We start from the raw sequence: 14,018 nt of genomic DNA on the forward strand, positions 1-14,018 counted from the left end.
AAAAATACTGCTTCCTTGCTTACCATATTAGTTAAGGCTGAGAAAAAGCCAGTCTGGTGCTCCTCTTCCTTGTCTTTGTATTGCCTGAACAAAAAGACAATAAGGATGAAGATTCAGGGTTAGAAACGGAATTAGGGTTATTCTACCTGAATCCCTATGAGATGGTCTTATCTGATAAAGATACAGGATGGAGGAAGCTTCAACACTCAAGTCCTTTTCAAGAACTCTCAAAAGAAGATGCAAAGGGCATTAAAATATTTGTACATTGTGTAGAGTTGAAGTTGGGCTGTTGAAAGATGTGAAACCTGAACAATGCTTCTGCTGCTACAGAGGATACATGCTGTTTGGGCTGATGCTGAAGGAAAGGGATCAAGTGACTTAGGGAATTTTGTCCTGCACTGGAAAACCAGTTATAAACCACAGCAACACACAGAGTCAGTAACCAGAGAACAGTTTCATTTCAGTTTTCATCTGCTACAGACCAAATCAGAGTTGGTCACCCTACAGCCAGCAGAAACCATGAGGACCATTATGGCTCATAGCCTGGTCTTGCCTGATTCCACGTTCCTGGAGCAAGTGAAGAAACTGGAACTGGAGTAAGTGAAGTCAACAAATAGGTTGGGCACCTCAGACTTAAGATATGTTGATTCATTTGGCATTCAAACAGACTAGCAAAGCTCCCACAGCCATTTATTTTGTCTGTCATAAAGGAATCTGATCACACACAAAGCAACATGCAAAGAAAGCAATTCTATATTCTTGGGAAAGGGCAAAAGAAAGTGCTAAGCAAAACAGGCCACGGTCTGAGAGAGCATTTGTCAGAATGAACAAAGTTGGGTGGGTAAGCTTTTTTCTGCTTTAGTCTCAACATTTACTCTATTAAATACATCTACATGATGTGCTGATCTTGCAAGTCACCTGCATAGCTACAAAAACAGACTTTCAAATGCATTAAAACATTTTTCTGGATATATAGATAATCCTACTGCACACCAAAAAATATTATTGTGTTGCTCAGGTGAAACTGTTGTAAGCTTCCACATTTTTCTGAAGCACTTTCCTCTTAGGAAAACTTCAATGTTTTGTGCTGTTGCATGTGAAGCAGAGATTGGGAACACGCTACCCCTACTGCTGACTTTCTGGCTCTTTCTTCAGTAGCAGTTATTGCTTTCCACCTTTTGGAAGAGCATACATCCCCTAATCATCACTGATCTGGCACGTGGACAAGTCCTGGATACACTTGTTTGTTTTAGATAGTATTTCAGTTAAATCAATTTTGTAACAGGGAAGTTCTCAGCAAATCATTAACCTTTCAACTGGGACTAAGATTTTATGCAAGGTGCATACAGAGGTAAAATCCACGCTAGTAAAAACATACAATAGATATTTTCTCCTACAGCAAGATCTCTCCTGAAGCACATCAGCCCAGCTGGTAGAGATGCGTTTATGCTTGCAAAGCTCCTCAAAGCTCAAGACTATTCCCTGCCTCTCCAAGTGCATCAAGGCTGTTAGGTGATTAAATAAGTACTTTAACACAAAAAAAGAGTTAGTGAAAATGTACAGCAACTATCATATGTTAAAAACCAAGACACAATAAGGTTTTACCTGTTATATTCCGATAAAGCCTGGGCAATTACAAGACCCATTCCCTGAAAAATAAAGCATTAAAAAACCTTCACATTACAAATCCCAAGGGAGGAAATCACACACTGAACACACACAGCAATGCTGTCCCCCACCCCGATAACCTAGCACGCTACGAAGAACTTACTTGGAAGGTGTTTGAACTATTAAGACAAGTTTTGATACAACAAAATTATAATCCAAAAACTAAGACAACAAAATTTAAAAGTTATATAAGTTAAACTGAGACCATTTACTCTCCTTGGGCATCCAGACAGAGCTTACTCACTCAAGAAGCCTCAATAAAATGCCCAGAACTTCAGAAGGAAGCTGCTGTCAGAGGAAAGACACCCAAAAACTCAAAACATGAGCCATGAACATAGTAACTTTTGACTTCTTGCAAACAGAGTCTGCCGTTCCACAGTTACTCAGCATCCCTTCTGTCAAGCCAATTTAATTAACTCAGAATAACAGTTACCACGCTTTAGTTAGCACAGAGCTTGCTTTTTACTTGAAGAACAACTTCCAAGTCCAGACCTCCCATAGCTCATTGTGCTGTCACCTTTTGTCCAGGCCTGGATACAAAACTTAAGACTGTGGCTACAACACAAAATAGGTTGCAGGACTCAACTCAGTTACAAGCTTCCACTAAGCTACAAGAATTGACTTGTGGACTGGTAAAACCAGGTTACACGGCATTGAAAATCAGATCTTTTTTGGCATAAGCCATCCTGTGCCTCTTTGGCACGAGACAGCAAATAGTGTATAGCTCATAAATGTACAACAGATGAACTTTAGCATGCCCCTTGCTACCTAGCTTTTTAACCACCCTCACCATTTAACTGGTGGTCAAACTTTCCAAATCATGAGCTGCCACACCTATTGCAAGAGCACAGTTAGGGCTGAACAACCACTGTACTGGTGTTCCTTCCAGGAGCACTGTTCCTAGACCTGCTCTCTACCACACACCATGCCTGCACTCATTACACTACCACCACATGTGAAATAGCATCCCCAACAGGACAGAGGAAACCAGTCAAGTACTCACATTGAGTGTAGCCTCATCATCCACGATGGAGAGCTTCACAATGTAGGGATTCACTGACTGCTCAGGGTGGGGGGAGAAGGAAGGAAGAAAACTGGGTTTAAGTTCAGCCTTCAGCGAAAAAAACCATTATTATCTTCCCAAGTTTACCCAACCACCTGGGAAGAATCTCTCTCCTGTCCCATAAAGCAGAATACACACAAACAAACAGAAGCCACAACATATGCTAAGACTGCTGTGCCTGGGACACCTTCTCTTCACTGGCTCAGCCAGGCAGTCTCCTGATTTTATTGAGAGGGAGTTTCTGCTCCTCCACAAGCTCATCTGTCAGTCCTGAAAGTGGAACAGCTGTCCTGCAAGTCTGTTATCTGTGACACACACACACTGCTATGCAGTAGGAATAGGCAGTGAAGCTGGGACAAAACATTAGCATTCTGCTATCTCCCTTCTGCAACACCTTGCCAAGACTGCTTAAAGGAAGGAGGATCCAGGAAGGCGTGACAATGTTATACACTCATCTGCTGCTGGGTTAGAGATCAACACTTTATTTACACCGCTGAGATCTGGAAGTCTCCGGACAACATAAACTCCTTGACCTTAGCTGAACAAAGCACACAGGCTCCATCTATAAAAATAAATGCTAATAATTTAAGAAGCATTTTAGATTAGCAATGCACGTTTGTTTTTCCTGGTTTTCCTGTGTGTCAGCGCAAGACTAAGAAAGTTGATTTCAACTCAAGACAGAAAAGTCTCATTCTATGGAGTAAGCCCAAAGTGGATGGGAAGAATAAAACATATATTGTGCTCCAGTAGCAGCCCTACAAGTTATACAGTTATCTGAGATTTGCCCACAGCGTGACAGCAAGTTAAAAATAAGGCTGATCAGAAAACATCACTCTCAACTACTCAGTTTTTTGGGAGGATCAGGCTTTTTTTTTTTGATCAGAAAAGAAACTCATTAGAACAGTCCAAAGCTTAGCCAGCCTGTCAGCTGCCTCCAGCAGCACACAGCCCTGTTTCTGTCTCAGAAAAAGACAGAAGACTCACACAGAACACAACTGGGCACAAACCACACAGAGAGATTTCCTTGAGGCTGGAGTAGAGGCTCCTACTGAGCAGCAATATATGGTTGTCTCTGTACAACCATGCTCCCCTTCAGAAATTAAACTGTCAGTGGAGTAGAAGCAAACTTCACAAATCCATAATTAAATTAAAATCCATCCTTATAAAGATAATTTATGTATTTAATTTTGCTAATTTCAGTCATTCAATGGGAAGAAACTCCCTACACCACAGCTCCCACACAGAAGAGACCAGTGATTCATGACCAGGGAAAGTGATGAGGCTTTCCAGGCAATGGGCAGCTGGCTATGCTGGATTATAGGCTGCAGGGTTAGCCAAATTCCAGATGTGGGAATAAGCAAACTACATTACCAATGCCACCAGGCTGCCCTGAGACCTGGTCATACACACCATCCCATCACAGACAGGGAGGGAGTCTCTAATTCCTTTCAGTGTGCAAGTCTGTACCAGTGTGATGGGAACCCTTCCTGTGTTGCCCACAGGATGTGCAGTTTGCTCCTGCCCCTCCTTGAGAGCCCATAGCTCCAGTCACTGTCTATGAGCACTGCTCTGCACATCTATGATGAACATCAGCAACCTGCAACTTGTACAAGCACCCCCAAAACTACCCCATACTCCCTGCCTGCTTCCCTGTTCTAATCCTGCTGCTTCAGAGGTCAGTTCCCCTCGCACCAGGAATCACAGCAGGGGTTTGTAGAGGCTATTATGCCTGTCACTCCACAACATGCAGACATGCAACAGTCTTGAAAAAAGGTTAATAAGCATTTTGAAAGCTTCAAATTCTGTCAATGAAGCAGTTATACAAATTTAGAAATAGCTTCTGCATCCACCTGCCTCCAGAAAGAGCTCAAAAATTCTTCTGAGCTCTTCAGAGAACACAGATTTTTCCTATCACTGCCATCAGGTAACAAACACAAAAATAACAATGCCATCTTGTCAGTGGTGAGGCACAGACTGGAAACTGGGAATACTCAAGATGTCCTCCATGAACTATCCACCATCAGGTGCCAACAATCTCAGAAATGAAGGTGGAAGCTGCAGGGGGATCATTACCAGGTAAATTTTAAAGCAGTCCCCATGTGAGACATGCCATGCAAAGTGAAGCACACTTCAGTGAAGCACAGAGGTCTGGCAGAGGGATGCTCCTCCAAGCCCCTAAATAAATCTCCACTTCCAATAGAAAGTAAATTTTTTTTTGGTAGGTAAAAAAAAAGCAGGAAAATAATCCAAGCCAACCATGTATAATCATTAGGTGCTTAACTTATCTTCACATTCATAACACAAATAAGGGCCAGAGTCCATGACCACCCCTCGCAAGACTCTTCCCCAAGCACTCAGTAGAGATGATTCAGTAGATTTGCTGCCAGCCCTGATGAGGCCATCTCGTCTGCAAGCAGGTCACTCTGCAGGGAACTGGAGCTTGAATAATTACTCTATTTGTTGATGAGATTCATTTAAAATAATTCAAGTTCTATGAGAATTTTTTATTTTATGAAAAAAAATAAAATACATGAACTTTCTGACTCTCCAATGTTCTAAGTGTCTCTTCAGCACCTGTAGCTGTCTGTATCAATGAGAGACACATGCATAAAACCAGACATGAAGGGCTGTTGGATACACTGTATGCCAACAGACAAGCACACAAAGGGAAAACTCCACATTTTAACTAACTTCCTTCAGCTGTGCCTAGCAAAAGAAACTCTGCAATTCTAGCAGGTTGAACATGAGGCAAACTTCCACCTAGATATTATCAAAGAATAACTATTTAAAAGTTACTAAATAATTTTATGTTTTAACTTGCTATTCTATCAGCCATCCCTTAAAACAATGGGAAAGTGATCAAATAAATACTTTTCCTCACAGTATTTTCCCTCTTTGACAGCCTTTTGTGTATATTTAGTTTCACCAATTTCCTGATATAGTCAACTAGTTAGTTACTGGTTTATGTTTCTCTCACATAGAATCAAGGTAAAAATATTTTCTCTGAAATCAGGACTAGGATTTTAAAAAAACCAACATAAAATATAGCTGAAGGCTTCGATAAGTATACAGTTGGAACAACTTTTGAGAATTACTAGGTTTTTTTGGTAGGTAAAAAAAAGCAGGAAAAAAATCCAAGCTAACCATGTATAATCATTAGGTGCTTAACTTATCTTCACATTTGTAACACAAATGAGGGCCAGAGTCCATGACCACCCCTCGAATGTCCAATAAAGGACATTCCTTTAAAGGTTTCATGTAACGACATGTAAATCATTTTTACTCCTAGAGCAGGTGTTAATGAGCAAGCTAATATCTCAGCTACACCAGTAATGAAAACATGGACAGACACTGTTCAGGGAATCTGAGAGAAGACTACAAAATTCACATCCCAAAAATATAAAAGAATATCCTAATGCAAAATGCACTGGTATTCATACTAAAGAGAGACATGGGATCATAGACAACTAATGAATTTTCAGCCTTATTAGATTTTCTTAAGCAGCTGGAAACAGAACTTAGCAACCAATGAAGTTCAGACCAAAAGAAAACCTTTCAGCTGCAGCACAGTTAACTACAAAGAGAACTCCAAAGCATTTGAGGCACCAAAGTGTGCTACAATATACTGACAACCAGGCAACCACCAAACTGACTCTAAGGACCAAAGAACAGCAAATGAAAGCAGCTGCTCTACTTAAGGACAAAGATTATGGCCGCATTACTAAAGGCTTTGCTTGTAGCACTGCTACAAAGGGCAACGTTGGGCAGTTGTCACACAAAAACCATTCAGCCATGCCAGATGAACTGCCCAAGCTGAAATTCCCCTTGCTACACATCTGCTTCAGTTGGATTGTACTATTTAAACATCAGCACGATTTCTTTTGGGTGCCCAGTTTCAAGACATCTAGGACAATGTCCTCCAAAGCATTTGACCCCACCCAATACTCCACAGAAAGCAACTGCAAAGAGTAGAGTGCAAGTCTCATGCACTCACAGCATTCTACCTTGCTAAGGGTATAAACTCTAGTCCACAGGGATCCATACCTCAAGGATGGGACTACACAGCTCTCCACAATTTGATCTGAATGTTGCAATGAGACCTCTGGTTTCTCCAGTCTGCCCTCATCAGTAACCTTACTCATATAATTCCCAACATTTTTCCCTCATAGCCATATACTGAAATGATACTCCATGCTCCTGTTTCATGCTACCACAGCACAGATTGCTGGACAGAATCTGCAGTTCATAATTCTGACAACCTTGACAAGAATGAGAAATTGACAGGGATTACTCTGACACGAAGTCTAGCTCCTGTCTTTGCATATCTCTAGGTCTATTCATAATCCAAAACAAGATCTATTATGAAACCAAGTAGGTTTTGGAGCCTGCTCCCTCCTGGTATTTCTGTTGAAGAGGGGGTATTCCAGAACTTCTGCATTTGTTACCAAAGGGTATTAAGATATTCCTACTTGTGAAAAAGCAAAAGATTGATCATTAAAGCATCATGCCTCATGCAAAGAAAGGCCAACATTAGGTGTTTTCTGACATTTGAAATGTTTCTTTTTCAATGTGATGAATAGCAGAAAAAAAATGGGAATGCACCACAAAGTAGTACAACCAGTTTAGAAGGAAGATGAATAAAGTTTCTCAAAGAGGAATCCATCAAAGAGACAGACTTCTCTCGGAAATACTAGCTGTAATGTTTCAGTTCGTTCTTTGGTCACAGCTCCACCATCTCTTCTGGGGATCTGTGCTCTTTCAGTCTGCTAGTCAGGTTCTGAATCACAAATTCAGTCTGAAGCCCAAGATGACTGACAGCTCATTTTGCTTTGGAGACTATGTATAAATGCACACACACACACAGAGCCAAAGATGCAGGTTTGGCACAACAGTAGCTCTTCCAAAAGGACCTCCCTTAGAATGCTTCCACCAAGGAAATGCAAATCCCCTTCTTTCATGCTGGCACAAAACGAGCTGCAGGAATACCATACATATTTGACTCTACACATACATCAGAGACAGACAGAGTGAGTACAACAGGACTGCCTTGCAAAGCTGCTGCAGCTCCATGGTGATGCCCTGATAAACATTACTGTGTGTACTGCTAATAACTGCACTGTGTGCTGCCTTAATAACACAGAGGTCAGGCTAAAGTGATGAAGTAGAGAGAAGAGATGTTTCTATTACCCAGAACACCTACCTCATACTTTCTGTAGTTGACCAGCAAGGCCAGAAGGACAACAGCATCATAGCCATGTTCCCTGCGACTAAGCGGGCTGGACAGGATCTGGAAAACAAAAAAAATAAAATCACACTGCTCTGTTCAGGCTTCAGGAAGCTTGCAGTGACACCCAGATGGTGCATAGCCATGAAAATTATGTGCAAGAGTAAACTATGTCCTAGGTGAAAGAGGATATTTAAGGTCAAGGGAGTGTCAGTGCTTCCAGGAAGTTCTACATGCAGAAAACTTTATTTATCACAGAAAGGATGCACATAGACTTTCTGGGCATAAAAGGCAAATATATTTCTCAGCACTTGACAGCGTCTCAGTGCATCACCAACATTACCTGTGCAAGTTTTCTGAGTTTTCCCAAGCTCAGTTCCACTTCTAAAAACTGTAACTTATCAAAGAGCAGAAAAAAACCCTTAATATATCTAGACTGCCTTTTGAAAAAAAGCTTCTCCAATACAGGAACTCTCTGTGAAATCAGACCAGAAATTTGCTCAGCTTCTATCTGTGCAGAATTGTGAAAATACACAAGTGAGAATACTTTAATTACTCAGTAGTGATTAAAACAGTCGGACTAGAGTAAGGAGGAGACAGCATTAAAGAATAAATATATATGACTGAGCTATGAATGGAAGCAACAACAGTGCCAGTGAGCTATGCTGCACTGAAAAAGCTGAAAAGCACATATATCAATGAAAGCACTCTATGACAGAAGAGCCCCAGCGGTAGAAGAAAGAACCCTTACCTGTAAAATAGCTTCAAATATGCTGTTAATCATCACATACTCCAGGATGGTGTTCTGGCTAATGTTATCCGTCACCTGAGTACAAACACAAGTTTTAAAATCTCACCCAAAGCCTCCACTGGTGCTGTAGCTGCCTCTGGCACAGACTGGGAACAGAAGAGTTCTGCTCCCAGATGGACATGTTTATCCAGCATCTCACACTTAGTCAGCAAGTCGAGGTGTGCCTAGCAGTAGAGCTAGACACAAAGTAAAAGCAATCTGTCCTGCCTCCCACCCCTCTCTCTGGCAAGAAGCAGGACCCACATAATAAGAGCTCTCCCTTTTCTCCACACATTGGCATTTTACACAGCTGCATGACAACAGCCATCAGCTGCTCCAGGCTCTGCACAGGAGGCAGAGAATGAAAGACAGCGAGCATATGCTTCACTGAGAACTCTCCCAACATTAAGAGGGCAGTGAAGACCTCCCTCACACTCAATTATCTCTTATCACAGACAAAATAGTTCAGAGTTGACCATCTCCAAGAGCTGATGAGCGGCCATTTATTACAACTTCCTCATTCTTCATATCCTCACCACTCCTGTCTACGCCACACTTCGTATCTTTCCTCAATCCCTCTCCCTTTCCACTTATCTGAGACTTCTGAAATATCTTTTACCCTAAAAAAACAAACACCTGTGAATCCAACTGACAGTTCCTCCTGTCTCTCCTATTTTGCCCCTGTTGGCATCTACCTTATGGGGTAATAAAGAGTCTGCTAGTCTGTATTGCCATTTCAACTAGAGCCACGATGTATATTCTGGACTGATCCTTGTTCTCATTGACAAGTTCTGTCCCCCTCTTAAGCTTCACCCTGCAGCTTTCGGCTCAAGTTTTGAGACACTTCCATCCCTCAAGGTGTGGCTCATATAAGCCTTTAAGCTATTACCCAGTTGGTATTTCTTTACCGTCACCAAGCAGAGAAGCAGCTTCAGACACAAACTTTTGAGGCTTTCAGAACCTTCTGCACAGAGGAGCGAGTCCAAGCTCTCCATCAGATTCTGCAGAACAACAGCCACATTATTTAAAGGTAGTATTTTAAATTATTTGAAAAGTTTGTTGTAAAAAGCTTTAGGAAATTCAAATACAAGAGCACCAGTATAAAGTCATGTTCTTCCAGAATTAATAACTGAGCCATTACTACTGCTACACAGTAGTATTCTGTTTTACTTGTAGGAATAATGAGGGGGTTTTTTTGTAAGCAGCACACCTACAATTAACAGAACACATACAAGTTATGATTCAAAATAGATACTATATAGCTGTTTGACAGATATTCATAACTAATAGTTTTCCACATACTAAGTTACAGGTAATACAGTTATTCTTAATGGAAAAATGCAGTTCTGATAGCCAAATTATTATGCAGTATTTTCCCCAAATGTACTTGGATTTGTATAGAGAAAAAAACTGCTACAGTTGTAGAAACATGAAAGATACAACACGAATTCAACTTTATCACTGATTTTGACACTTCTCAAACTCAACATCTTTACAGTGAAGAGCATCAATAATTTTTAAATGGTACATACGCTGATGGAATATGAGAACACAGGATATGACTATCAGATGAAAATTAAGCACAAGATATGAGGTTCAATACTAGGTAGTAATGGCCTGTGACAGCCTTTTCTGGCCTTAAGATTTCTTAAGGGAAAGATTTCTTAAGTAGTACAGTGTAGAACTAAAGGAAAAGCAAGTGCTCTGTTATGCTACTAACAAACCCACCAGCAGGTAAAGGACAGCTGTTTTCAGTAAGTGACAGGAGTATTTCCCCAAAAGCTGGACCCTGTAGACACATTTGCCTACAAATCACTGCCCTGCAAACTGTTCCCTACATCACCAGGGCCTCACCTTCATACACAGCTCTGCCTTATCAAAACCCACAAGCATGTTGATGATGTCAAACCCAGAAGTGGATTTGTTCTTCTGATGCACACCCCGAATTAATGCACACAAAGTCTGCAAAGGGAAAAAACAGAAGATAAGATGCAAGGCAACACCTCCAACTCAACAGCAAAACCCACCGCATGACCCTCTCCTAGCACTGGCAAAGCACAGACACTGAAATAAATACCACCAGCCTGGAAGCCACACATTTTGGCTGACCTCTCCTCCACCTCTATTGTTTCTAAGGAGGATCTTCTATGTTGAAAACTCAAGAAAACTGGAGAATATTTTTGTCCATATTTTTCCTGTTTGAGCACAAATTTCTTCTTGGCTACCACACTGAAATACCGAGTCTGACCAATAAAGTCTCCAAGGCTATTAGGCAGCTTAAGTTTTCCTAACTCCTTCATGTTTCTTGGTGCAGGCACTTGATTACTGCTTTATACCAAGTTCCTGGAGATCACTAGCAACACGTAGGCCTCAGCACACTATGCTTCCAGCTGACACTCCGAAAAATTTACAGACAGCACACGACTCATTTGCCCCAGGAGAGGGAACTATCTGTGATGACTTTTGCCATCAAGCACCTCTCAGGTCTGTGTAGTGGGGCATGAGCAGGAATCTAACCACTGCAGTTTAAGACTGCAGCCTAAATTCCCCATGAGAAGTAATCAGTTGCAGAAGATGTAAAGCTGAAGACAAGCAGACCTGAAGGAATTGGCAGACCTCTAGAACCATACAGGAGCTAAGGGTAAGGCAGACTTTCTTTTTTTTCATTACTGCCAGAGACAAGGCACTGGGCTAATCAAACCTTTGCTCACTACGGTCATTCTCAAGAAATGACTAATTAATTTTTGTCTTCAGGATCACTTCCCACATGAACACAATCTGCTTAAGGGAACACTCTCCCAACTTCAGCTCAGGTTCCTATTTACACTCACACAGCAGGATTCTAGACTTGAGCCCTGCCCTAACCTTTTCCAAGAGCCTGGATACAAGTCAGGGAATTCAGGGCTGGGCTGGGCTGTTTATACAGCTATAACTACAATATTTAATAGCATATCTTCAAACTAATTCTAAAAATAATAATAAAACAATACAAAATTATATGTCAGAGGTGTAGACATTAAGGTTTAAATCAACTTCTCCCAGCTCACTCCCTGTCCAATATCTCCTACAAGTGACTTCTCCAAACCTGAAATTCATATCCTGTATTCCTACAGCTGAGAGAAGCAAATGCATCAATATATTAAGAATCAGCTTTGTGAACTAGTAACATCAAACATCAAGACTGAGGAGGGGAGTTTCCCATACAAGACATGGGACAACAGAGCTTTGGTAAGGAATAATCCACAGGAAAATAGCTATTCATTCTGGGTGACAATTCTTCACGGCTCCCAATCAGGAAGTGTCCAGCTGGGACAGTTCTCTGTAAAAATTTCACACTAACTTCTCCAGAGGTTTATTTCTTTCTTGACCCATATGGAAATTCAAAAAGAAGGCTGAAATGAAGAACAGGTGAAAGTAGAATACAGAACTACATAGAGTGAGTACTCTTGAGCCCTCAGATGGACAGTCTGCAATGTGAACAAGCCCCCTTGTCTCCTCACCCATCCCCTTCATCCTCCATCACCTGAGCCTCCTGACTAGTTATTGCTCTGCAAAGCCTAAAGAGACAATGAATGTTTGTAACCTCCACAGACAATAAGCAGCAACTGTTCTGCAAACACGACTTCTCCTCAGAAGCAAAGAAAGGAGCATAAGGTGTTTGATACCAGCAGCAAATATATTGCCTTATCTGAAGCTAAAGACAGCATTGCCTGTCTCCCAGCATGGTACCTGTAATGCATTGACCACTCTGATTGGGTGCTCCTCACCCAGTGCCTGGATGCAGTGCTGAAACAAGCAGTTGATGTTCTCTTTGATCTTCATTAACTCTTCTCCATCCAGGGCCTCCAACTTGCCTTCTAGATACTCCAGGTTGACCTGTCAGGTTAAGCAGCAGTTCAGGCATGTTACACCATCACTGGCACCTTAGAAACACAAGTCCTCACACTGACAGTCTGCCACCTCCTAGGCAGAACAGCATCAGCAAATCAGAGGATGTTCAATTTCTGTTACCTTCATGAGAAATAGCTCCTCCCAAAACCTGGGGTTGCATTTACTGGGGTCCTCTGTCTGCAAGGAAAAGAAAGAGCCAGGAGGGCAAATAAGAAGAAATCATTCAGACAGAATCTAAAGAAAATCATTATCACAAGTAGCTCAGAGTCAGCACCACCCCACTGGATGAGCCAGAGGTCTCACTGTGCACAATTCAAGCTACACAGATTCCCAGAAACAGAAGCACCAACAGAAGCAGATCTCCAATGGGATGCCTCTGTTTATTTTCTGAATTGTTTTTTAAGAAATACTGGAAAAGCCATGACTTCCCATAGATCACAAATGGTGCTGGTAAACAAGACAAAGTGACAAAAAAAGAAGAACACAGAGCTCTGCATGACAGTAGGACAACCTGAAGCATGTGCTTACACTGTGCAGTTCTTACCTTGGGGGGAAAAAATCCACCATAAAGAGCCCTCAGCAGAAACTAAACCAATAAAATTTAACACAATGCTTTGGAAAGAAGAGATGCTCAACTCCTTACCGTGAAAATCTCATCATACATCAACACAACCTTTTCTTTCAATGACTTCTTGGAGGCTGAGGATTTCCGGAGCAGCCCACCCTTCTTCTCGGTTTGGGCCATGCTGTATACCCTGAAGGTAAGAACAGACAAAAAAGGCTCAGAAAATGTGAACTTTTCTTCAAGGCATATCCGGCCTGACTCAGCCATGAAAGACTTTTTCACTGGACTGAAATACCAACAGTCTGACAAGCACAGAGGCTTTATGACTATACCAGATAAGAAATCAGATCAAAGGACACATCCAGTCCTATATCCCGTTTCAAAGAATGATGCAGAAGTCCAGACAAAGGCAGAAACAGAATAAGCTCCTTTTGGACAAATTTCCTTAATTCTTCTCTACTAGAAACTGATTCAAGATCCAGACCAATGCATTTTACATCTAGAAAAGTATGTAATTTTTAATCTCATTGGAGGAACTGTGATACTTATTTTCAAATGGATACCTAGTCCTCTTTGATGCTGGTCAAACCTCAAGAGCATCTGGTGACGAAGCTCCTGAAACTGTTTGAAAGCCTTTTATTTTTTTCTCTTCTCTAAAAAGCTGTTTAATTTGCGGCCTACCAAAGCACTTCAAATTCTGCTTTTGCACTCAGAGGTGGCATCCAACACTAGGAAACACTTGGCTGCAAAGCCTCCCTAAAGCACTCCTGCCACCCTTGCTCATCTCTACCTCTGCAACCTTGGCATCCCTCATCTG

The 14,018-nt window shown here is 41.5% G+C and overlaps 1 protein-coding gene across 2 annotated transcripts in view; it reads right to left on the reverse strand.

The window, feature by feature from the left end:
• The window catches only part of LOC103802355 (chromosome unknown open reading frame, human C10orf76), a 51,869-nt gene extending 38,477 nt beyond the window's left edge, over positions 1-13,392 (reverse strand). Inside the window, exons 1-10 of one of the 2 annotated variants that reach the window (XM_009074817.1) lie at positions 13,280-13,392; positions 12,757-12,813; positions 12,475-12,621; positions 10,600-10,707; positions 9,654-9,746; positions 8,707-8,781; positions 7,932-8,018; positions 2,672-2,728; positions 1,606-1,649; positions 24-84 (exon numbers count right to left, since the gene is read on the reverse strand). In XM_009074817.1, coding sequence (XP_009073065.1) covers positions 24-84; positions 1,606-1,649; positions 2,672-2,728; positions 7,932-8,018; positions 8,707-8,781; positions 9,654-9,746; positions 10,600-10,707; positions 12,475-12,621; positions 12,757-12,813; positions 13,280-13,381 — 831 coding nt within the window. In that variant the 5' untranslated portion in view covers positions 13,382-13,392. Of the gene's footprint in view, positions 1-23; positions 85-1,605; positions 1,650-2,671; positions 2,729-7,931; positions 8,019-8,706; positions 8,782-9,653; positions 9,747-10,599; positions 10,708-12,474; positions 12,622-12,756; positions 12,814-13,279 lie in introns of those variants that run through there. The other variant, XM_009074818.1, reaches the window with a different exon arrangement.
• Positions 13,393-14,018: the final 626 nt, after the last annotated feature.

This window comes from Acanthisitta chloris, unplaced genomic scaffold, assembly GCF_000695815.1.
Source record: "Acanthisitta chloris isolate BGI_N310 unplaced genomic scaffold, ASM69581v1 scaffold10565, whole genome shotgun sequence".
Lineage (NCBI taxonomy): Eukaryota > Metazoa > Chordata > Aves > Passeriformes > Acanthisittidae > Acanthisitta > Acanthisitta chloris.